General features: G+C 39.6%; 1 protein-coding gene across 1 annotated transcript in view; it reads left to right on the forward strand.

The window, feature by feature from the left end:
• The first annotated feature begins 9,665 nt into the window (after window positions 1-9,665).
• Window positions 9,666-24,307, forward strand: part of LOC121525485 (lipoxygenase homology domain-containing protein 1-like) — a 51,583-nt gene continuing 36,941 nt past the window's right edge. Inside the window, exons 1-4 of the mRNA XM_041811515.1 lie at window positions 9,666-10,395; window positions 20,178-20,292; window positions 21,892-21,972; window positions 23,860-24,044. Coding sequence (XP_041667449.1) covers window positions 9,666-10,395; window positions 20,178-20,292; window positions 21,892-21,972; window positions 23,860-24,044 — 1,111 coding nt within the window. The remainder of the gene's footprint in view (window positions 10,396-20,177; window positions 20,293-21,891; window positions 21,973-23,859; window positions 24,045-24,307) is intronic.

Genomic DNA, 24,307 nt, shown 5'->3' on the forward strand with positions numbered 1-24,307 from the left:
CTTTGTAAAGTGTTGCGACACTTGTAGGACTACTTTATTACTTCATCTTCCCTTTTTGAACTGTTACATTTTAGTTTGCATTCATGCACTGGAAAGCTGATTTTTATTGTTATTGTCGCACACTGAGGAACAGACTGTAGTATTATTTATGCCACTCTTGTGTTCATGCTCAGCTGTGCAAGTCAGTTATTTCCCCATTATTTGAGGGACATCATTGCACGTAAGATTTTAACATGTTCCCTTTTTCCTTTCTGAATCTCTTTGTGTTTTTATGCACAAGAGATGAAGGTTCAAAAGTACCAAATGTCTTTTGCTTTGACCACTAAATAGTTTTACAAACACAAGTGAATAAAAAAATGGACTATGAGGGGAACCAGTTTGTGTACTGAGTGGAGGTGATATATTACACAGTGCTTCTTAACTGACTCTAGATCATTCTTTATACTGTATTGTGTTTGTAAATAAACTTGTTCCGATTTTCCCACTTGTATCTTTACTGAGCGTATTCAGTTTTAGTGTTCAGCAGTGTTAATTTTGTCGACTAAAACTATGACTAAAACTTTTAGTCAACAGCCTTTTTTCCATGACAAAACTAGACTAAAGGCCCAAACGTACTCAGGCGGAACGTACGACGGACTAGACAGAGGTCTGTGCAGATGTCCACAAGGCCCGTGCGCGCAAAGCTCAAATTTTACGACTGCGCGGACTCCGCTCCGCGTACTGGTGTCACACAAAACACTGCTCGGCATGTGTTTTTCACATCGACCCGCATTAAATGTGACACTGACCTGCATTTCGCACTTGTTTTTCCACGTCAATACTTCGCATGTCCTTCACCAACATGGCATACTCCCCTTCCTCATCTCTTGTGGCATTTAATGGCCGTACATACCACTGTTTCTTGATTTTACTGCTTTGCAAAGCCAGCAGGCAGAGCAGCTCCTCTTCCTCGTCGTCAGCGTAGGACGCCATGACAGAAAAATGTAAACAACGTGCAAGGATTGTGGAAAATGTAGGATTTCATGGAAATTTCACAGTGCGCTCGACAATGGAAGCCCTGATCACTGCTAAAATTCCGTGTGGAGTTAGCTCCGCTCACAGTACGCTCTAGTATGTGCGGGCCTTAAGACTAACAAAAATAGATCTGTGATGACTAAACCGCCAAAAACTAAGTTTAGATTTTATCAAGATGACTTAAACTAGACTAAAATGTAATTTAGTTTAAGTCAGACGTTCAAAATCTGTGATATTTCTCCACTATGGGTAAATCTGTCAAAATGCAATGCATCTGTATCTATTCTGTCTCTCAGCTGTAGAAAGCAGGGACCCCAGGTTAGACAGGATGCAGAGAGCACACTACCATGACTTGGTACCAGATTTAGGCAAGAAAATAAATGTTTGGACTAAAAGTAAAGACTAAAACTAAAATGCATTTAATTTAAAGACTAAAACTAAAATTAACTAGAAAAGCACTCATAGAGCGCAGACCTCCACCATTAGCCCTATTTCCAGATAGTGAAGAATCCTTTAGTAAATTCCTGGCTTCATCCCCATGTGCCCCCCGATACATCATTCGCCAATTACTCCCTCCCCAGTGGGGTAGAAACATGGCCAGACAAAGCATTGGCTTCACTACATGTGGACTGCCATGGCGGAAGCATTGCCTGCTGGTGCCAACAGATGCACTGACAGTCTCACCCATGGTCTCACTGGACGACTGGAAGTCATGGTAGAGTGTGAATATTCCTCTATTCCTCCCAGCATTGTGAGTATTCTTGCTACAATTTGTTGTCTTTCTCTCTTACGCTTTGACTCGTCTCCTCGACCAGGCATGTGTCTTTCAAACTCTAAAAACTCCAAACCTTTGAATAGAAACACACCCAAAATGCTGCTGGGATTGAAGTTACTCATGTCCGCCATCTCCTGGTGTAAAGTGGTAACAGTGCAGACCTCCGCCATTAGCCCTCTTCCACTAGTACAGAATTCTTTAAAAAATTCCTGGATCCAGACGGTGATCTGGATCAGTCCCAAAATCTAATCAGTTCTTCCTTATGCCATTTCTGACATTTCCTTAAAATTTCATCAAAATCCATCCATAACTTTTTGAGTTATGTTGCTAACTAACTAACTAACTAACTAACTAACAAACCCACCTGATCACATAACCTCCTTGGCGCAGGTAAAAATAGCTGCCAAAATGAATACTGGTGTTCAGTGGGGGAGTTTAATGCAAGAGCTCCTTCGTAAATATATCTCAATAATTAATATGCCATAAAAAGTGGTACATTTGCAGCCTGATCAGTGATTTTGCGCTGACCACCACGTGCTTACAGCCACAGTGGAAACACGATACTAATTCAGCTGCCTTATTTTAGAGCAGTTAAGCTCTGCTCTGTCCCCTGCAATTAGCTCATTAAGCAAAGCTACTGTCAACACCTCAATTATTAAGCAGTCGGTGGTGTCGGTGTCCTCTCACTGACTGACTCAGCAAAGGAAGGCTGTGAATATTGCACTTGACATCCAGCAATGCGGCACCTTAAAGGTCTACATTTACCCAGTGCACGAGTGCAAGAAAGATGAATAAAAGTCCAGATAGGAACTGATGATTGAAGCAGCTAGTTAAAGATTTTATATTCTTCTGATGACTAAAAGACAGTTATTCAGACCATACTCAGCCAATACTATTTTTTCCTTTATTGCAGTCATTGACTTAATGCAGTTGTGCATTAACCATCAATGCCAGGGTTAATGAGGTAAAACAAACAAACAAAAAAAAAAAAAAACATAAAAAAGAAGGGAAGGGTGCAATCCAAGCATCAGCATATACAGTGCATTCAGAGCGTATTCAGACCCCTCTCACTTTTCTATTTTGTTACGTTGCAGCCTGATGCGACAATGGGAACAAATCTTTATATCCTCCTTAACTGACAGTACCCATCATGACAAAGTGAAAATAGAATTTTAGACATTTCTGCAAATTTATGAAAAATTAAAAAACTGAAATATGTGTTTGCGAACTCCAAGCAGGCTTTCATGTGTTTTGCACAGGAGAGGGATCTGTTTAGCCACTCTGCCATAAAGCCCAGATTGGTGTAGAGCAGCAGTGATGGTTGTTCTGGATCTTTGTCCCATCTCCACACAGGATCTCTGGAGCTCAGTCAGAGCGACCATCTGGTTCCTGGTCACCTCTCTTACTAAGGCCCTGGGGTCTGAATACTTTCTGAATGCACTGTAGGCCTAGACAGTTATAAGCTAAAATAGCCTGTTTAAAAATGAAAAGAGGAGAGCTAAACTGTCTTATGTAGGCGTTTGTTGAGTTTATGAAAATTCATAGATTTTTGTGGCAAAGAGTCTAATATACCAGGCTAAATAAGATGATATTTTTTCTTAGCAGGAGAATTTATTTGACCAAACACGACACCTTTAAAAGGTCAAATTTAACAAAACATTGTGATGACAGTGGTATGAATGCCCCTGAGACCTGAGGTTTTGTTAGGAATGTATTTTAAGTTTCTCCCACTTATTTGGGATCAATAGGCCCTGAATAGGAAATAGTTTTTCCCTCTTTTTCTACCAAAGATGATGTCCACAAGTCTGCTGAAGGTCCTGTTTCTGCAGAAAATACTGAATTAGATTGGTTTTAGAGCATATATTGGTAAGATGTTGGAGATCATCCTACATTAGAAATGGTGACAGTCATTGAGAAACACGGTAAAGTTGTTTTTCTTTTCATTTTGATGGATCCCAAGGACTGGTTATCCACCCAAATTTCCTAAAATTTCAGAAAAATCAAATATAAGTCCTTAATATATTCTCCAAAGTTTATGGTGATACTTTATCATGAAGACTGGATATTCAAATAAAACCTTCCAACAAAATTCCATGTATATTCCTGAAAAATGTCAAGCAAACACCCAACAATTTTAAAGGAACTGCCTCTTAAAGTCTTTCAAAATACTTTCCTGAAAATCCCCCCCCCCCCATGAAAAAACAAAAAAAAAAAAAAAAAACAAATCCCAGTCAAATGTTCAAACATCACAAATAAATTTCCATGAAAATACTAGAAAATTTTCAAGCAACTTACTCAAATTTTCCACGAAAATGTCTAAAAATTACTGGCTCCCTTTACCCTAATAAATTTTCATAAAAGTACCTCAAAGTTTCCATGAAACTGCCTAAAAAATTTCCAAACAAATATCCATGAGCATGCTGAAAAATTCCAAAGCAAATTCTCTCAAAACTTCCAATGACACTTTCATACATAGTTTTAGTTTACATACATAAATATACCCCATTTTGGACAATTGCACCAAAGTTATAACAGTAGAAATACGCAAGTATGGAGCTGGACAAGCTTACTTGTCAATGTATGAAATATAAAACCACTGCAAAAACTTCGAATAGCGTTTTAATAATTAAATTAACGAAAAATATCTTAATGTAGGCGTTACTGAAATTGTTTAAAGTTGATGTAATGGCTAGCAAACAGCTAGGATATAAAACGTTGCTAGCTAGCTAGCTAGTAAGGCTCTTGGTTGGAGAAAACAGGTAAAGCACTGATAAACGGTCAAAGTGGACACTTAAACTGTTGGTCATTATTAGATTAGATGGTAAGATTACGGGGCTTATAAATAAAAAAATATCCTCATAGATAAATGGTTGAAAAATACAAAGTCGAGTTAACTAAAGTTTTTTGAAAATGACAGCTAAGTGGCTTAAAAGCTAGCTGATAGCTTGCTAGCACAGCAGCATTCAACAAAGGTAATGGAGAAACTGGTGAAACATAAGGTAAGCAATTTTTAAACAGTTAAAGCAGATAGAGACCAAAATTATGCAGAAAATAAATAGATAAAAGTGGGTAGAGTTATAAAGTTGAAGAATTGAGCTTCAAGTAAATACAGTAAATATAGACAACACTGTTGAGTAAGCCTAGACCAGCCTATTGGCATTGTCAGAGGTGGTTCAAAATGTTTAAAATCCACCAGAGATTACTCTGAATGTGCAGTCATTTAGCTTTCCCAGCATGCATAATCAAACTTGTCTCATGGGCTTTTTTCCACAAATCAAATAAAATCTTGGTCAGCAAATAAATTGGCTAATTCCAGTTCAGTAGGTGTACCAAAACACATACATGTGTCTCTAAGATCTACAGAACTGTTCTGTGGATATTGTGACATTTTGGTTGTTTTAAGAGCTTGCCTTAGGGATTTATCATGTATTACTAAATTAACCCTTTAGCTCATATAGGAATGTTTAGTGTTTGTATTTTATCGGTACATTTTCACTGGGGTGACTTGAGATTTTACAGACTTTATAAAGGATGCCCAGGAAGGGAAAGGTTGAGAAATGCTGGCCTTGACTACTGCAGGACATGTGTGAAGGTAATGTATGATGTCTGTTTGTAAAATCAGACCCCTTGTCACATCTTACCATCTTTCTTTGGGATGTGACAAATGAGTCCTTAATGTTTGGGGATTGCTTTCTCATTGCACTGGGTCATGTGAGGTTTGACTCTCTGCTGTCATCTGTGGGCTGAGTAACCTGATGTTGAAGATCAATATGACCAAACTCTGTCCTTCACCTCCATATCAGCGTCAGGTATCAGGTGGCAGTAATAAGGCTAATGGGATGATTTGGCTTATGGTCAGGTGAAGATACAGTATGAACACCACTGTGATAGAAATGCAACACAAATGAGCAGGGAGGAATTTTTACTTTCTCTTTCTAAAGATGGTATGCTACTAATCAAAGCTGAAAGACAACTTAAACAATTCATATTTTACCAACAGTTTTGAACACAGTAAAGCAGTTTACATACAGTGTCCAATCTTAAAAGTTTGTGAACCAAATATTAAAGACACAAAAGGTCTGTTTCATATCGACTGGTGATTTTGGTGAGCAATTTTAGATTTGTATGTATTTCAGATAAATGGATTACTGTGGTTAAAATTTCATTTTGTCTCTCAAAGAGACAAATAATTAAACTTTTAGAGTTTAAGTTGAACTGAATTTAGTTGCATCGACAGCCAAATAAAATATTTGTTGTAGCTCTTAAGAATGAAATAAAATTAGAGATTCACAGGATAGAAACAGACATAATTTCTGGCCTAATGATAAAAGTGAAACAGCTTTGAGCAAAGATTCATACTGGCCCCCATTAATCAAACTTCCAAAGAGGCCAGCGCAAATTTGGGTGTAGAAATCATCTTACAACAGGGTCCACATGTGAGTTATGAAATGTGCATATCTGGCCAATCACAGCGTACGACTTAGCAGTTGCTGATAAATGTGGTGGGTGAAAACAGTCGTCATTTATATAATTTGCCCATGTATGTTCACAGTTCAGTGGGCCAGTTAGGGAACTAAAGTATAATTAGTGTTTCTGTCAAAACTAATAAACGAAAACACGAAAAATGGCCTTTTTCCTTTTTTTGTTTTCAACCATAGACGAAAAAACTTTTTTTTTCTTTCTGAACAAAAAATAAAAAAACTAAAATCAAATAACGGCCTGATATTGGTTTTTGGATTTTCCTTTTTTGTTTTGCCATTTTAGATGTGGAAACGAAGAAACAGAAGCACATGACCATGAGGTAAATGGACTCCCTACCAAAATAAAATCCAAACTTATAAATTAATAATAATAAAGAGATAAGTTGCGTTAAATAGTGCTTTTAGGTCCACAGTTAGGATAAAATTTCTCACACAGGTCCGGTGTATTTATTTATATCATGACCAATAGTCTATTAAATAGCATCAACCAGAGTGCCACACCACACTGATCGTGAAGGTGAATTAACACGTAGCCACGCATTAACAATCTCATGTCCACGCATTAAATATTCCGTGGCCACGCAATATTATTATTATTATTTATTTTATTTTATTTTTTTATTTCTATTTCCTGAAATTATCATAATGAGTCTAATGGTGTATAAACACTGTAACATTGTTCAAGATGAAAGCGCTATTTAACGTAACCTATCTTCTTATTATTAATTTATAAGTTTGGATTTTATTTTGATAGGGAGTCCATTTACCTCATGGTCACATGCTTCCGTTTCTTAGTTTCCAGACTTAAAACGGCAAAATGAAAAAGGGAAAATCCAAAAACCAATATCAGGCCGTTATTTGATTTGAGTTTTTTCGTGTTTTGTTCAGAAAGAAAGAAAAAAAAACAGCAACAAAAAAATGTTTTTTCTTTTTTTCGTTTTTGGTTGAAAACAAAAAAAGGAAAAAAAGGGTGCCACTTTTCATTTTTTCTTTTATTGGTTTTGACAGAAAAGCAGATTATACTTTATCCCCTGACCCTAATATTAGAATATTTTATTTATATACCCAACTTGATATCATAATTTGCAATGCTAAGTTTACAATATATCAATGTTTTGTTTTTTTTTTGGGGGGGGGGGGGGTTTAAAAACATGGTCAGCACTTGAGATAGGGTTATAAAATTATGTTTTTGCTATGAAAAGAAGCAGCACACAAACAGGAGATAGCCAGCCTAAAACTGCTCCAGACTGTAGGGAGCGTACAACCAAATCTCAAGTGTAAGCATGTTTGATAAATGAGGGCCAATGAGAGAAGAATAAACATGGTTCAACTACCAGCAAGAACCCTGTTAAAATGAATGCAGGGATTAAGCTGCTGCATGCATATTGACTTCTTTGATTGTCTTCACATATACTGTAAAATTCCCTAAATGATCACCTGAGCTGCATGTGTGAATGCAGATAATTCCAATTATTATGATAACTTTTCCCTACTGGGTTGCTAGTAAAACCCTCCGGTTTACATCAGGATGAGCTGAGGTGAAAGCTAAAGTCAGGGAAAAGTCAGGAATTTAGAAGTGAGGGTGGGGTGAAGATGTCATGTGACCAGTAATAACATGTGCATAACCCTTTACCTATTTAGTCTAAAAATGGTGCTTTGGACATATTTAGTTATTATGGCTGTAAAATAGTCAGGAAACGCCCTAAGTCTGAGAGCTTTGGTCCCTTTTCCCAGGAGTACTTGAACTTGACTTTTTAACATCTGGTTATTGATTATTGCACATTATATGGAATTGTCGGCAGTTTAAAAGAAGAAAAACACAAAACGGACTTGTTTTTCTTCTTTTATGAGAAGAAATTTTGTTATTGCTCATGAAGTTTTGATTTGACATTTGAAATGTGAACCTATACATGTTTAGAACAATCACCAGTCATTTTTGGAGTCTAGGACTCTGGGTGTGCAAAACACAGTGCAAAAGATAATTACATACATAGGCGACAATTAGTGCAAATAAGGTGGAAAAATGCATTCTCAACATTCTCAGTAACATGTTGTTATTGCACATGACAGACATGCACAAATGCCACTATCTAACGCTATTTTTTTTTAAAACAAAACACCACTCTCACTCGCTCTCCTTTTACTCTCTTCCTTCACTCTCCTTTCTTACTCATCTTCTGCCAAAGCTGCCGTTATCGTGGTGCTGTTCGACATTACTGTAATATATATACCACACATCATATATTGCCGGAAAGCACAGATTCTCAGCTCTCTGTCAGCGTTGGAATTTTTTAGATTGAGCAAACTTTGGAGGAGTTACAGTGTTGAGAATCCGTGGAGCAGTCTCGCGATACTTCTGGTGTTTTGCTATAAATGCCCACTTCATATTGCTGCAAGTACCGTAATGAACCATACATAGGCACATGCCCACATTTCTCAGCTTTCCAATACCGTTGGAATTTTTCTGATCAGACAAACTTTGACAGAGTTATGGTAATAATACCCCAGACATATAAAACACAACACTGGCGCTGGCTCAGTAGATAAAGGGTTAAGCAGCCTCATCCATTGTCTCTGTTTACCAGTATGAGCCATGCACTCATATTTTGATGCTGTGAGAATGTCCAAAAACAAGCTGCACTGATATAAAAGTGAAAAACTGTAATATCATTTGTCATTTGAAAACATTACAGCCACAGCTTCCTCTTTCTGTCAGGGAAACTTCCTGTCATAGGGGACTTGTGTAAATTTGTAAAATGTCATGTGCATGCTTTTGTAGAATTTTATTCAAATTTTCAGGATTGCATGCATGAAAACAGCTCATGGTTATAGTCAATTCACTGAAGTTAATAAGGGATTATAAATGGGAATCATAAACATTGCTACACGTAAGTTGTATAAGATCAAACAAAGAGGAAATGTTAAGTCAGGTTTGTGTATGTGTGCGTTTATGTGTTTAGGTGTGTGTCCACCTGTCGGCGTGCGTGTGACTGCAGGTAAAAGCGAGACGCCCCCGGCACGTAAAGCGATCCTAACACCATGAATAATGGAGAGTGCCGTGGCTGAGGGGATAAGTTCTCTGTGCAAGGCTCCTTTTTCACAGGGCTTTCTCCTGTGGGTCACGTGAGTGCTGAGATGACAGTAATTTTTCATGAGTAGTGTGTTGTTTGGTTGTATGGCCATATATATTGCCAAGGTGGGAGGCATCCATGCAGCCATTGCTACATGTGTATGTCCTTAGTCTGTCTGCCTGCAGCTTCACACAATCAAGTGGCTCTGCACCTGAACATCTCAGAACCTCCCTGAAGCCAAGGGTCAAATGAATTGTCTTACACTATTAGAAACTCAAGGCAGCACTTACGAAACTAAAGGCCAGGGAAGTGGATGAATAAAAGATGCCGTCGAAACAGAAAAAATCCACAGCTTCAGAAGAAACCGAAGAAGTTGATGACGAAGTAGAGGAAACGGAGCCAAAGTTAAAGGAGAGGAGCAAAGGTGTGACCCATGGGGACAGCTCAAAGGGAGAGAAGGGTCGGAAGAAACACAAGATCGCAGACGACTCTGACAACCAGGAGGCCCAAGAGAAAGAGAAGAAGAAAAAAGAGAGTGAAAAAAGCAAAGAGAAAAAGAAGAAAAAGAAGCAAGATGATGATGCTGAAGCTGATGCTGTGATTGAAAATGAAGCTGATGAAGGTGAGCAAAACAATAATGACCCTAAGACCGATTCCAAAAAGGAGAAATCAGAGAAGCTCAAAGAGGAAGTGACTGAGGGAGCGAAGGAGGAGAAGAAGAAAAAGAAGAAGAAATCCTCCACAGAGAATCCAGAAGGAGAAGAGGAGATGGGATCCAAGGATAAGAAGTCGAAAGATGGCAAGAAGAAGAAAAAGTCTCACGATGATGACGAGGAGCCGCTGATTGAGGAGCAGGAAGAGGAGGAAGACTCCAAGAAAAAGAAGAAAAAGAAGGCAAAGAAGGGGTCGGCAGACAGTGATGATGATAAAAAGAAAAAAGGGAAGAAATCCAAAAATAAGCAGGTAGACTATGCTGTGATCTACCAGAATGAGCTGCTGGGGTATCACACTGACTCATCTGATGGATATGAGGACGAGTACTTCAAAAAGAAAGGTAAGGTTTGAACATTCTGTTGTATTTCTGATGTCAGTTACATTATATCTTTAGTTCCAGCTTGATAAATCAGATTTCCTACCGTACCCTTTAGCTCAGCCTCAGAGCATATTAATTCCAGGTGGAAGCCCTCTGTGATTGTTCTTGGATGAGAGCTCAGTTATGTTCTACATGAATGGCGCCAAACAGAAGCTCCACGGCAGACAGGTGCTGGGTGCCGGCCCAGACTCAGGGGCTGGGAGAACCGCAGGGGCCAGATGTAAGGCCAGGAGCTAGAGGATCATTCTCACAGCAGATCAGAGATTTTTAAACCAGAGGGGCAAGATCCTGCAGGATTAAGATTAGGGAAAAGAAGACCTCTAGGTGATTCTAGGAACAGGAAAAAATATGAAATCGAAGCTTATTTTTTATTCTCTTTTACAGCCGTAATTAACTTTGTTTAATACATCTCAGTTGTTAAGAATGAAGTAAGAACTGAAATCCAAAGAAAGCCACAAATGTAGAAATGTAGACTCAAAGACACATGTTGATGCTTACCAAACCCAGAGTGGACATGCATCTGGAAATTTGATTTTGGCTTTCGGTTGTTGTTTTTTTCTAGATCTTGACTTTGAAAAGTTGGGACGGGTTTCTTTGATAATGAGTTAGATTCTCAAAATCTTGAAAAACCAACTTAAAGAACTGATTACAGAAAAGAAACTAGAAAAGCACTCGGAGAGCACAGACCTATCTCCCATTAGTGATGAAGCCTTTAAAAAATTCCTGGATCCATCCCCATGTGCCCCCCACCACAGCATTCACCGATTATTCCCCCCACCATGGTGTGGAGACTTGGTGAGGCAAAGCATTGGCTTCACTATGTGGCGACTATCATGGTGGAAGCATTGCCTGCTGGTGCCAACAGATGCACTGACAGTCTCGCCCATGGTCTCACCGGACGATTGGAAGTCATGGCAGAGGGTGAATATTCCTCTATTCCTCCCAGCATTGTGAGTATTCTCGCTACAATTCGCTGTCTTTCTCTCTCCTCGACGGGCGTGCGTCTTTCAAACTCTAAAAACTCCAAAACTTTTAATAGAAACACACCCACAAATGCTGCTGGGATTGAAGTTACTCATGTCCGCCATCTCCTGGTGTAAAGTGGTAACAGCGCAGACCTCCGCCATTAGCCCTATATCCCAATAGTACAGAATCCTTCAAAAAAATCCTGGATAAAGATGATGATCCGGATCACTCCCAAAATCTAATCAGTTCTCCCTTATGCCATTTCTGACATTTCCTTAAAATTTCATCAAAATCCATTTACAACTTTTTGATTTATGTTTCTAACAAACAAACAAACAAACTCTGCTCATCACATAACCTCCTTGGTGGAGGTAAAAGTCAGTAATGTTATCCTAGGAAATAAAATAATATTGTCAAAATATTATTTTGATAAATTTATACATTGTTAGGAAAATTGGTTGCAGTTTTTTTAATCAGTTTTCATTGAAGAAATTTCTCAAATGAGAACTTAGAAGAACCGTTACCTTGATGACAGAGAACCTTCACAAATAAGTCACACATTGGTAAATCTAAGAACAAAGGCGGATTTTTTAGGTCAGGAAAAATACCAAGGTTTGAACCGAAATGATAATTTAACAGGGATTTCCTGGGTCAGAGAAATAACCAAAAACACAAGGTATAAGTCCTTAGTCTGGTAAATCTAGTGGATGCATCTAGCCAGAAAAAATGCTTTTGATGTACCGTAGTCTGACATTAAGAATGTAGATAAATATGTGTGCTACTGGTGTATTTTCCTAACCTTGTGAAGCAGATGGATACGCCCGTTTCCATGTTTCTTGCTGCTGAATCCATCTTGCAAAGCTCCCATCTGAATCGTTTGGGCCCAGTTAGAAAATGACAGGACCAATCAGCAAAGAGGGGCAGTACTTTTGGGTGCCGCTGAGTCGTGACGTAAGCAAGCAGCAACAAGAGGCCGGTGCAGTTGTGGTGGAAGACAGTAGCGTGAATGCTGCTAAAGCGACACTTTTTGTCAGATCTTGATGACATTTCTCCGTTTAAAGAAGAGCAAAGGACAGCACTGGGTTGTTTTCAAAAACGACAAAGTCTTGTACTGACATGTCTACAGTCGCCATTGTTCATGTTATGCAGTTCTCTATGGAACTTACTCCTCGACAGGGGCGCAACTCGCTAGTGGCCATGTCACGCGTTTTGTTGCTCCGACTGGCCTGTAAAGATGTGACAGACAGAACATTCATCCAACCACACTCTGAGTTGCTTTTCAATGGTTCTGCCCTTTCCCAAACACTCTGTATTAGAGGTTTTACCAGATGGATGTGTGAAACAAATCCATCTGGCGTGTCAGGTGAGTAATTTCCTCCTCTTCTGTTATCCAGCATCTAGAAATTGTGAGGTGTTTCTTTTTGTGGTTAATGATGAATGGACTTGAGCCTGTGTAGCAATTTTCTAGTTGTCTGACTACATCCTGACTATATCCTACAGTAGACCATGTCCTGGCACTTAGGGTCCTCACTGATCGCTTTTTGGATTTCACATCCTGAAGGTGTTGAACTCAGTGAGTAGAAATGCCCGCTGGAGGATTCTGGAGCTCTGCAGGATCCTACATTCGCTCATCCAGCTGATGTCTGCACTATATTCTGGTACAGAGAGTGCTGTGAGCTGTGGTGGCTTCACCTCTGACTTGTTCCCACTTGATTCTGTGGTGAGGCAGGGATGCGTCTAGCCCCTACATTCTTCGGTATCTGTATGGACTGGATAATGGGGTGAACAGGCGCAGTGAACTGTGGAGAGTCATTTGGCGATGTTCAGATCCTCGATCTGGACTTTACTGATGAAGTTGTAAAGCTCGTGGAGACTGTAGATGTCCCTGCGAGGGCTCTTAGTTGGCTAAGTGAGGAGGATGAATGCACGTCTCCTGGCTCAAAACAAAGAGGATTGTTAGAGGATTTGGATGTCTTGGATGATGCCATCAAATCTGTGTCTGTGAATGGTGCAGTGAAGTCCATCGAGCTGCTGAGTGCAAGGCTGAGATAAATCGCAGACTTGGACTTGCATGGGGCAATATCTGAACTGACCTAACTTTGCCTTGCCTTACATGTACAGACAGGACAGTTTTCATTTTAAGAATACATTGTGTTCCTGCTTTCTGGATCAAATGCTGTTATAATTACAAAAATATCTTGTAGGGCTAAGAAACGATAATAGTTTAGCCTGAAATGATTATCTGCCGGCCTGCTTCAGATATCAGAACAAAGACACACAAGTGTTAAGAAGATTTGGCACATTTTTCATGGGCGCAGCCCACATACTCAGCTCTGCTGCTCATCCCACAAATGCATGATCCTTACAAATGTGGCATCATTTAAAAGGGTAATAAACAGGCTTTCCAACAGTATAGGATTTATTACCAAGAAGCATTGTTACAACAAATGAATAATGTACCGAACACAAATGGCCTTACTTTTTGTTTTAAGTTTAGACATAAACAGATTTTTTTGTTGCTGACCATGTCTTAGACCATAGAAATGCCTGTATTTTTATGCAGTATTTGGTTGTATATCTTTGGAAGTATTCCATTGAAATGGACCATATGAGAATGAAACTACAACCATGTAGAGATCCTTTTAAAATTGGCAGGTTGGTTTAAACACAGTCCTGGAAATACCACCAGTAAAGTTTCTCAAAAAAGTTGATCACAAATAAGCTCTATTTGAAGTCAGATACCAAAACACACTTTAGATGGAAAGCCAAGCCTCTGTGAACAAAGTTTTTCTAAAGAAACTTGTTTGGCAAAACAAACTAGAAGTATATGAAGCACTTTCCAAAATAACAAGTCTCCACAGAGAATTTAAAAAAAGAAGCACTCAGCTGTATTTGGAGGTGTTTTTTGATGGTAAAATTGCACATAAAAGCATAAACATCTGACTTTTAAAGCTTTTTCATCCTCTTACCTTCATTATGTTGACAGTGAGTGCTGAAAATGGGACATTATATTGTATTTGCCTGCAGATTCCCAGCTTGAGAACTGCCACCATAAAGTAAATGATCACAGTTAATGTGCTTTTAGCGTCTGATCCTTGAGTAGTCAATGAAAGGAGCAGTTTAGTATCATTATGTAGCATCAGCAGCAGTGATGCATGAGTGTTCACTCACTTCCTTACCACAGTGGTGCACTCAGGTCTCCAACACTCCAGGGACATTATCAAGGCTCAGTTTTACCAGGCCATTGTCGATCTGATTTTATCAGTTGTCTCTCTTTCTCTTTAATCTGGTTCTAATAGCGCTGATTACTGTTAATTAGGTATCAATGTCCCCGGCAGACTTGGGTTTGGTCAAATTGCTCTTTATCAGGTCTGTGCCTACTTCAGTCTGTTTCTCTATCTGTGCCTCTTAAGGATTTCCTTTACTGGATTCATTCTCTACTCTATCTTCATTTATTTAGAAATCTGCCTACCTGTGTATAGGGTGGACATCCCTCACTGATACTCTCTGAAAAGTCCCAGAATGCCCTGTGTTCTTTCTAGTTTACCTTACATAACCACGGAAGAGAGGAGTTTACATTTACGTACCGTGATGCAGCAGGACTATAGAATTACCTCTGCATATACCAAGCTGTTGTGTCACAGGCAACAGCCAATCACTGAGTAATCTCCAGCTGAAGATTTAATGCTGTTTCTGTAACTCAAACACACGATGCTCTGTGGATTTGGCTTCTCTTAAAAAATTTAAAATCTTTCTTTGAGAAGGGATTCTTGGAAATTGCAAATTTGATTAGTCATAGTCCACATACTGGATTCATGGTGACAAAACTTGGCTGAAAACTGGCTCTCATAGTGAGAAGATGTGAATGTTCAGACCATGATGCATGTTAAAAGTTAAAAATAGCAACAAGCACAGTCTACTCATGTTTCTGTCTTTGCTCTCGCAGACTGGCAGACCTTACAGCTAGTTCCCTGGGAAGTCTGCCAATACTGAAGGCTGTCTAAAGCCTCAATTCACTGAGTCCACAGATGCCTCTGCAGGCTTCAAAGGAGTCCTTCAGGCCTGTCTATATAAGATGATAATAGTCTCAGAATTCATGTGATGGTAGTCAGCCTTTCACAGCATCATTCTTTTTTACAGTACTGCCTTATTCTGTTCTGTGAAACCATCAAATATGGCACTCAGGTCCAATAGAATGGCTACGTTTCTGCAGAGCCTTACAAATAAAACATCCATATGTCTGTGCTGGTTATGCATAGCTCAGGTTCAGTGGTTTTATGCCACTTATACAACTTTATCTTCACCATCAAGATCAGAATAATACCAAAGCAATCTGCAGTATGACATGCCATCTGTCCACAATTCTGGTTTACATCCAGAAAGTAGAGCATCATTGCACCAGCTATTAACCCTTAGAGCTATTTTTTTCATCATCATGTCTCATCTGGACTTTTTTCTTAAAAAGCTTATAAAACATCAACCGTGTTGTGCGCAGTCAAGCTCGATACATCTTTTTTTTTTCAGGACAATCTGGGCTTTAAGAATATATCTACTACAGTAATGTCACTTGAATTTTGAAAAAGTTGTAGGACTTTAAAGACAAAATAAAAAAACAAATTGGAATTTGAAACTCAAAGATTTTCATTGATAACACACAATAAACAATAGTGACAAAGCCTTTTCTTTGCACATACTTGTTGTCCCATCTCTTGGGGACAAAACAGTGAAAAAATAAATATTCTGTTACAAACAGTTTTGAAAATATCTTCATATATACAAAACAAATCCATGCGCTTTTTTTGCCGTTAGATTCATTTGTGCTGTTCCTTTAAGCAGTAGATAAACGACTAGTCAACTACAACTCCCACAATGCATTACATATAAACATTGCGCTCAACAAATATGGCGCTATCCACTGAAGAAAGCCAAAGTAAAATATCAAAAATGGATTAAAAATGAACAAAAATACGCTGCAGTGGATTTCATCTTTAAAGACCCCGAAAATTCACTGAAGTTCTGGGCTCGCTATAATGATGTCCTTAAGGGCTACGGAGACATTGATGGTAGCAAATGAATGGCAAAATGGTCAGCTTTCAGGGGAAAAAGAGCAGGTCTCTATAACGTATGGTTCAAAAGTTATTCATGTTTTTCTAAACTGTGTCACTTCTTGTTGTATGCGGCAAGGCTGTCTTCAGAGACCCCAGGAAGACAGCCAAGTTCTGGGCTCACTAGAAAATGTTCTGTAAGAGCTACGAATACATGAAGAACATATTTAGAAAGGCACAACACAGAGCTTTCCCTAGAAAAAAACAAGTTAGTGCCTATGACTTACAGTTCAAAGGTTACCAAGCAATTTACAAAGGGGTGTGCCTGCAGCATGGATGGTTGGTTGGTGGGATGGGTGCCTGTGTGCATGGGATGAGTCCTCAGTCAAGTAGTGTGGAGTCGATTCCTATCTGAATGAGGCCTAAAAGCCCAAAAATGATTGAACGAAAAAATAAAGAAGAAAAGAAAAAAAACAAAGCAGTGACCTCTTGGGAAACAGGACTTGTACAGGATTTGGCTGAAGTCTAGAAGAGACGGTGTCAGCACTCAAAAATGTCCTTGTAGGTAGTTTTATTTAGGCAAGGCACAACAGACGCGTTTCGACTTGTGGTCTTCTTTGGCGTTCAATGCTGAAGACCACGAGTCAAAACACGTCCGTTGTGCCTTGCCTAAATAAGACTACCTAAAAGGACATTTTTGAATGCTGACTCCTCCTTTTTTAGTAAGTCTTTTTTGTCGTGCACCTTGAGGAGTTTATTGTTTGGAGGTTGCTCCTTTTTTTCGCTTCCTCTGTGAAGTCTAGAAGAGAAAGACTCAACAGGCAATGGACATTTGGTTTCTAGCTTATATTCTAAAGCTCTCATTGCAGCTCTGGGTGCAACACGTTTTTGGTCCTCAGAATTTAATGCTTTTGTTATTTTCTTAGCATTCTAATTTTTGCTTACTAGCTCTAAACAAAGAACAAGATGCTGTACTCAAGATCTTTAACTATCAGCGTGCGAATTTAAGTTTTGCCCTGATGGTGGTTTTGGAAAAACGTGTCTAGGTAGATCTCACCAAAAGTGATCACAGCTCATCTTTGGCTTAACTCAAATGTCTGCACAAAGTTCGATACCAATCCTTTCAGTGAATTCTAGTCTAATGTGGTGTATTTAAACTTTTCTATAAATGGCTGAAAATGTAAAAAGTGCCCACCTTCTCTTTCCCTGAACCTCCCAAACACCTTAAATAACACAGACTGTGGCAGACTGCTCAGTTTTCTGCCTGTTTACCTTCCCATCAACCCCATGGTCAGACGAGGAGACACATTTGTGAAATGTGAGAGATTCTTGGCTGATGTATCACACCAGACATGGATTCGCTGCAGATTCGCCGCATTGAATTCCCTGGCACACGTGCATGGAAGGAAACATAATGCTACCTAATGTTTATAGATTATTGGGCACTGTCTGAGGATGCGACTTTGTGTTTGCCCTTTTACTCAAGGCTTAACTTTCAGAATAGTCCCTCTGTGACCTAAATACATTTATTCATCACAAGTCAAGTTCAGTCAACAATACGTCCTTTAGAATCAGGCTTTGGCCCTAAGTGCTTTACAGTTTAGTTTGCAGTTGTGATCCTGAGTTAGCACAGGCAAATATGATTCAAATATGTTAGGAACTGCAATAAAAAGGTGGTATATACAATGCACAATAACAGTGATGATACTTAACTATAGCAACTATAATGATAAAATCAGAAATAAAGCAATAATACAGGAATCATGTAGAAATTAAAGACTCTGTAAAGGTAAATCCAAAATCTGTGTCTTAACACATGAGATATATTGGAACATAGCTGCTGTTAACATATGAAAACACTGAGATCTACATGTGACTGAAGTCTGGATTAAGGGTGCTTTCACATTAGGGGCCCAGTCCCGGATCCGAGTGCACTTGAGCCCAAAGTCCAGTTCATTGTGGTAGTGTGAATGCAAACGAACCGCGCCTGGTCACTGGTCCTGGGCCCACTTGGGGAGGTGGTCTCAGGCACGATTCAAGTGGACTCTGGCTCGGTTCAGATGAGATGTGAATGCAACTGCACCCAGGTACGGGACAGAGCGACGTTGCTGGCATTTTAAAAAGTGATTTTAAATCCTCCATGGCTGCAGGATGGAATTTTTGCCGGCTCAAAACAAAAACAGTCTTCACTGAGGTCATGACCCCAGTGGTTGCCATGGTAGCTTCTTCTTCTTTCTCCTCCTTATTGGGGTTGTAAACCAGCTACGTGCATACTGCCACCTGCTGTTTCAGACTGAGTACATACGCAAGTGGGCCCGGGCACTGATCAATGTTGCTAGTGTGAAAGCAAGCCAGCGGGGGGGGGGGGATCGCACCAATGTGTGGTTTGAAACAACTGGGCCTAATGTGAAAGCGCCCTTAACCTGTTAAAAAGTTTTTCACCTCTTTCCTGGCTGGGTTTAATTTGGGCAGGGCAAATATGTGAGCTGGTGATGTCACTAGCCCACAGTAGGGAATGACCCCACCCCTCTAACACTACAATATAAAATCACAGAGCAGTCCAGTCTGTTGTTAGCTGATGTCACTGCCTTTATTGAAAGTTAACAGTCAGTTAAATGCTGTTTTTTTTTGTCATTGTGAGGTAAATTTGCCAAATCTATTACAGAGATTTGAGCAAGAAAATGGACTTTGTCTCTTTTCTGACACAGACAGCGGAGGTCTGCGCTGTTACCACTTTACACCAGGAGATGGCGGACATGAGTAACTTCAATCCCAGCAGCATTTGTGGGTATGTTTCTATTCAAAGTTTTGGAGTTTTTAGAGTTGGAAAGACGCACGCCCAGTCGAGGAGACGAGTTGGAGCATAACAGAAAGAAAGCGAATTGTAGCGAGAATAATCATAATGCTGGGAGGAATAGAGGAAAATTCTCCTTCTGCCATGACTTCCAGTCGTCCTGTGAGACCATGGGTGAGACTGTCAGTGCATCTGTTGGCACCGGCAGGCAATGCTTCCACCATGACAGTCCACCCATAATGGAGCCAATGCTTTGCCTCACCATGTTTCCACCCCACGGTGGAGGGAGTAATTGGCGAACGCCATGGTGGGGGGAATATGGGGACAGATCCAGGAATTTATTAAAGGAGTCTTTGCAAATGGGAGATAGGGCTGATGGCAGAGGTCTGCGCTCTCTGAGTACTTTTCTAGTTTAAATATGAGAGGATCCTATTTCTCCTGAGTGGGCGTGGCTTCAGCTCATTCAACCGACATGCCGACACCATCCTGTAGCAGTTTTTACTGCTTCATGATTTCAAAGAAACTTGGAGATGTTTTATTTGACTGAAATTTGAACTAGGGGTTCATAACACAGTGACCTGTCATACAACAAACCTAAACACAGATTTATTTTCACTTTACAGGGTCTTTAACAAAAAAAGACAGCAGGGTAAAGGAACAGCTGAAATGAATTCAGTTAGCAGGAACTGTTGCATGAACGTGATGGATCAAATATTGTGTAAATATCAGCAGAGCAGTGATACAGGACGACACATTAAAAAACGAGCCTTGGGAGACCATATCTAATACAAATAAAATAGGCCCTAAAATGGAGCCTTGGGGAATGCCACATTTAATATATACAGATGATATTGTCCAGTTCTTACCTCAGAAGTTTTTATACGGCACAGTTCAGATTTAACTCCATCTATCTGATCTCCACTTTCCTCTCTTTCCAGTATACGAGGTTGTCGTCGTCACTGGTGACGTGAAAGGAGCTGGGACAGATGCTAATGTGTTTGTCACGCTTTTTGGAGATTTTGGCATCACACCTAAGGTTCACCTGGCAAGCAAGTAAGTTCCACAGGGTTTCATTTGATATTGCTGAACCATATTATATTTTCCTTCAACGGCTTATTCCAATCAGTGTTTTGCTGATTTGATTGAGCCCAGCTAGTTTGCTACTTTTTTATAATGTCAGCTATTAACCTGTAATCTTCTTTACCCTCTCTGATCCTTCAGCACAGAAAAGAGGTATTTTCCAATCAGTCTGCAAAAAGGATGGATACAGTTCTGTCCTTGTGTTGGCTTGTATTTTGCAAATAACACTGTATGGAGGAACATTCCTGCTCCACATTGAACTGATGTGCAGTATGAACAGCCTTAAAGTGAAAACCACTGAAACACTGAAACGGTTCTATGACAGAAAAGGCATCATCATCACCATAACAACAGTTTGAATGCAGTGCAGGAATCCCTCCTCTATACAGTCACATCAATTGTCGGACACAGAATATCTGGAGTAAGGAGGAACTATGTGACATGGCTGGTCTTCTTTTCCATTCATGAAAGAAGACCATCATGTCATTTCTGAGTATGATCAGATGACTCTCAGGGGATCTTATCAGCAGCAGGCTCCCTTTATCTCTGCACACATTGATTGACAGATAGGGTTACCTCTGCAGCGTATAGGATATACTATCTTATTGTGAGCCACACTGGACCTTGTCACACACACCTTGTGGTGGTCTCGTTCATCCACTTCACTGAGCGTCAACATGCCATGTATTCAGTGTCTCCATGCTCTGTAGCTGCAGCGTTCCTCAGCTAAGGAAACACTATACATGAACGTTGATGACCTACTTTCACATTTAATAAACACTCTGCTTAGCTAGGAGTTTCACCTTACTCCGATATAAATTAGGTCCTGCCTGTATTGTGTAAACACTGAAGAACTTTTGACAACATGATACAGGTAAGGGAGGACTGCTACGTCTGCTGACGCAGATGAAAAATGCAACTCTTTGGAAATTCATTGTAGTTAATACAAATTAAAACTGCATGAATTTCAAAGTTTGCATTGGGTTTGCTTTCTCATATCATCTCCCTCATCGTTGTCTCACAGTTGATTTAGAAACAGGAAACAGATAAAGGGCATGTATTCATGAGTGAATATTCATGAGTAAATTCCTGGCAGTTTTTTATTACAGTATATGACACCATGCACCTTAATTATAAGAGCCTTGGCATTGTCTTTGGGTTGAGTAGAGGAGAACAGATGGAGATGTGGGTCAGAGACAAAGGCAAGCATTCTCGGTTAATGAAAAAGATGGTGTCTGATTCGCTGTGGTTGGCAGAAGGGCTACTCTGCACACACAGGCGCCTCGTTGGTCTCTGTGAGGGGTAGGAGTACATGAGGAGGAGGAGGAGGCATCGAAGTGGCTGGGCTCTAGAAGGTTTCAGATTATACCAGTGCCATAACCACCAGGGCACGCTAAGCCAGATTAAGTCAGGAGATGTAATTTATTGCTCCAGAGTTCAGTTTAGTTGGCTGTCTTTTCTACCAGCACTGTAATCTAGCTCAGTCTGAAGGGACACATTTCTCTTATCTTCTATAAACACTCTTTTACTTTCTCCCAGTGTGACATTTACCCCGTTTCTTTAATTTTGCAGAAGCCGAACTGCATTTGAGAAGAACAAGACTGATGTTTTCCGTATTAAAACACACAACGCGGGGCCCCTGAAGAAGTTGAGGTACTGTACTGTACTACAGCAGATACCCAAGAAACACATCAGTTCACAACATCACAGTTGTGTTAAAAATACCTCACACCGGATGACAGAAGCTTGCTGAGAGGATCACACTGAAACATTTCTCACTTTTTTCCCAGCTGTGCTGCAGGCCATCAAAGGATTTCACCCGGTGACAGAGGGTTAAGTCCCATCTGTTGTTGTGTGTTAGTTTCTCACTCCAAAGGAGGCTGAGTTGCATCAAAGCCATCATACATAAATAGTGGAATAAGACAGGAGAGCACATTTAAAAGTCAATGAATGCGTACGTGGAGATGCTGCACTGCGGCTCGGGGAAAGAACAACGGGAATGTTGCTTTTAACACAGTACATTGTACAATCTCTAACAAAACAATCCCAGCTTAACGTTGTTCTTCAGCATGCTTCAGATTTTTTCTGCTGGAAGGGTAGGGAGTTCTAAGGAGGTAGATCATGAATAAGAAAGGACAATGCAGATAAGGCATCATCTGACCCTATAATGACAGTTTTTATCTTTATGTGAATGCTAAGTGTAGTCAGAGGTATCCACAGTATCCAAGAATGAGAGGTAAAGAACAAGAAAGAGAAGGAAGCTGCCTCATTATGTGCATGATGATCATGCCAGGTTGTTATTCAAACACCATCAATCTTTTCCACCTATCCATGTAGAATTTCCCTCAATAATTCTAGCTGCAGGAAAAATAAAGTAAATAATAGCCTAAGTTTGGGCTTAATTTAGCAGATCTCAGATCTGTTTTAAAACTCTTGTGAGTCTAGGACAGGGGTGTTAAACTTAATCACAGCAGGGGCCGGAGTCTGAATTTAGGTCTAACCTGAGAGCCTAACAGGGTTAACATTTAACCATAAACTGTCGTTTGCACCAGTAAAAAATGGGGAAAGTAACTGAGCACTGATGATAAATGGTTTCAGATTTTAAAAAAGTCAAAATTACTAGTTTAACAGCTCAAAATCTGAGATGAAATTTAAACATATTAGTTCAAGAGGTCAAAACACAAAATTCAAAGTCAAAATAATGATTTTAGAGGGCAAATATATGACAGAAAGTCAAAGTTGGGAGTTTTAAGAATGGAAATAATACATAAAATTCAAAATCATGAGTCTAAAAGGTAAAAATATGAGTTAAATTTTGAATTGTGAGGCTAAAAGGTCTAAATGTGGGATTAAAAGTCATAGTTAGGAGTTGAAAAGGTCAAAAGGTGAGGTCAAGTTTGAAACAGTGAGTTAAAAAAAGATCCAAATATGTCTTTGAATTCATGACTGTGAATTTAAAAGGTTGAATTTTAATGTAAAAAGTCAAAATTGTGAATTTTAAAGGTCAAAATATGAAATAAAAAATCCAACAATAAATTTGATTGTGAGATGCAAAATTGAAAATATGAAATGAAAACAAACTGATTTCTTTTCCACATTTCTGACTTTTTATCTAAATATTTTTACTTTTCCTTTTTCACCTTTCAAAGGTTAAGTTTGCACGTTTATACTGTAGTAAATCTGCAGACCTCATACCAGCAGGCTAATTACAATAGAAATATGATATGATCTTGCAGTACCATTGGCCCCCGGGTCTTGAGTTTGACACCCCTGCTCGAGAAGATGTTGAGTCTTATATGTCAAAGAAGGTGCCTGGTCTGTATTTATTGCCACCTAGAGCTATATGGTAAAGGGTTATACTGCTCTTTTTCATTCTGTTTTTATTTCTGAGCCACAATGATCTTATTTACTGTATTAATCGCTGCAGATGAGAAAATGAACTGAGGAAAAACAAAGGACTTACAGCGTTTGATGTTGCAAGCTCTTCTGTGGTTACAAGCAGAGCGAATTCATGCCCCACTCTGATGTTTGACTCCCCAGGATCGAACACGATAACACAGGGATGAGCGCCAGCTGGTTCTTGGACAGGGTTGTGGTGACCGACATGATCCGACCACATCTGCGCTTCTATTTCCCCTGCAACAACTGGCTAAGTCGAGAGGAGGCCGACAACCTGTTTGTCAGGGACCTGCTGGGAAGCCTGAACCCCATGGACGTCCCAAAATGTAGGTCACCGGAAAAACTAATAACACAGAACAGACACGGAGGTTAACAAAGGTTAAAACTAACATTCAACAGTTGATTGAAATTCCACATACCTCTAAGAGCTGCAAAAATACTAGGCTGTAAAGTTTTTATTTTTTCATGTCCAAAAGCTAGTACTACACAAAGAAAGGAAACTGAAACTAAAACGCACACAAATAAAGAGAAAATAAACTTCAGTACAAACTTGACAGTGTTATCACCTTGTGTCTGGCCTTGTGTACAC

This window comes from Cheilinus undulatus, linkage group 17 (assembly GCF_018320785.1).
Source record: "Cheilinus undulatus linkage group 17, ASM1832078v1, whole genome shotgun sequence".
In the NCBI taxonomy this organism is placed as follows: Eukaryota; Metazoa; Chordata; class Actinopteri; order Labriformes; family Labridae; genus Cheilinus; species Cheilinus undulatus.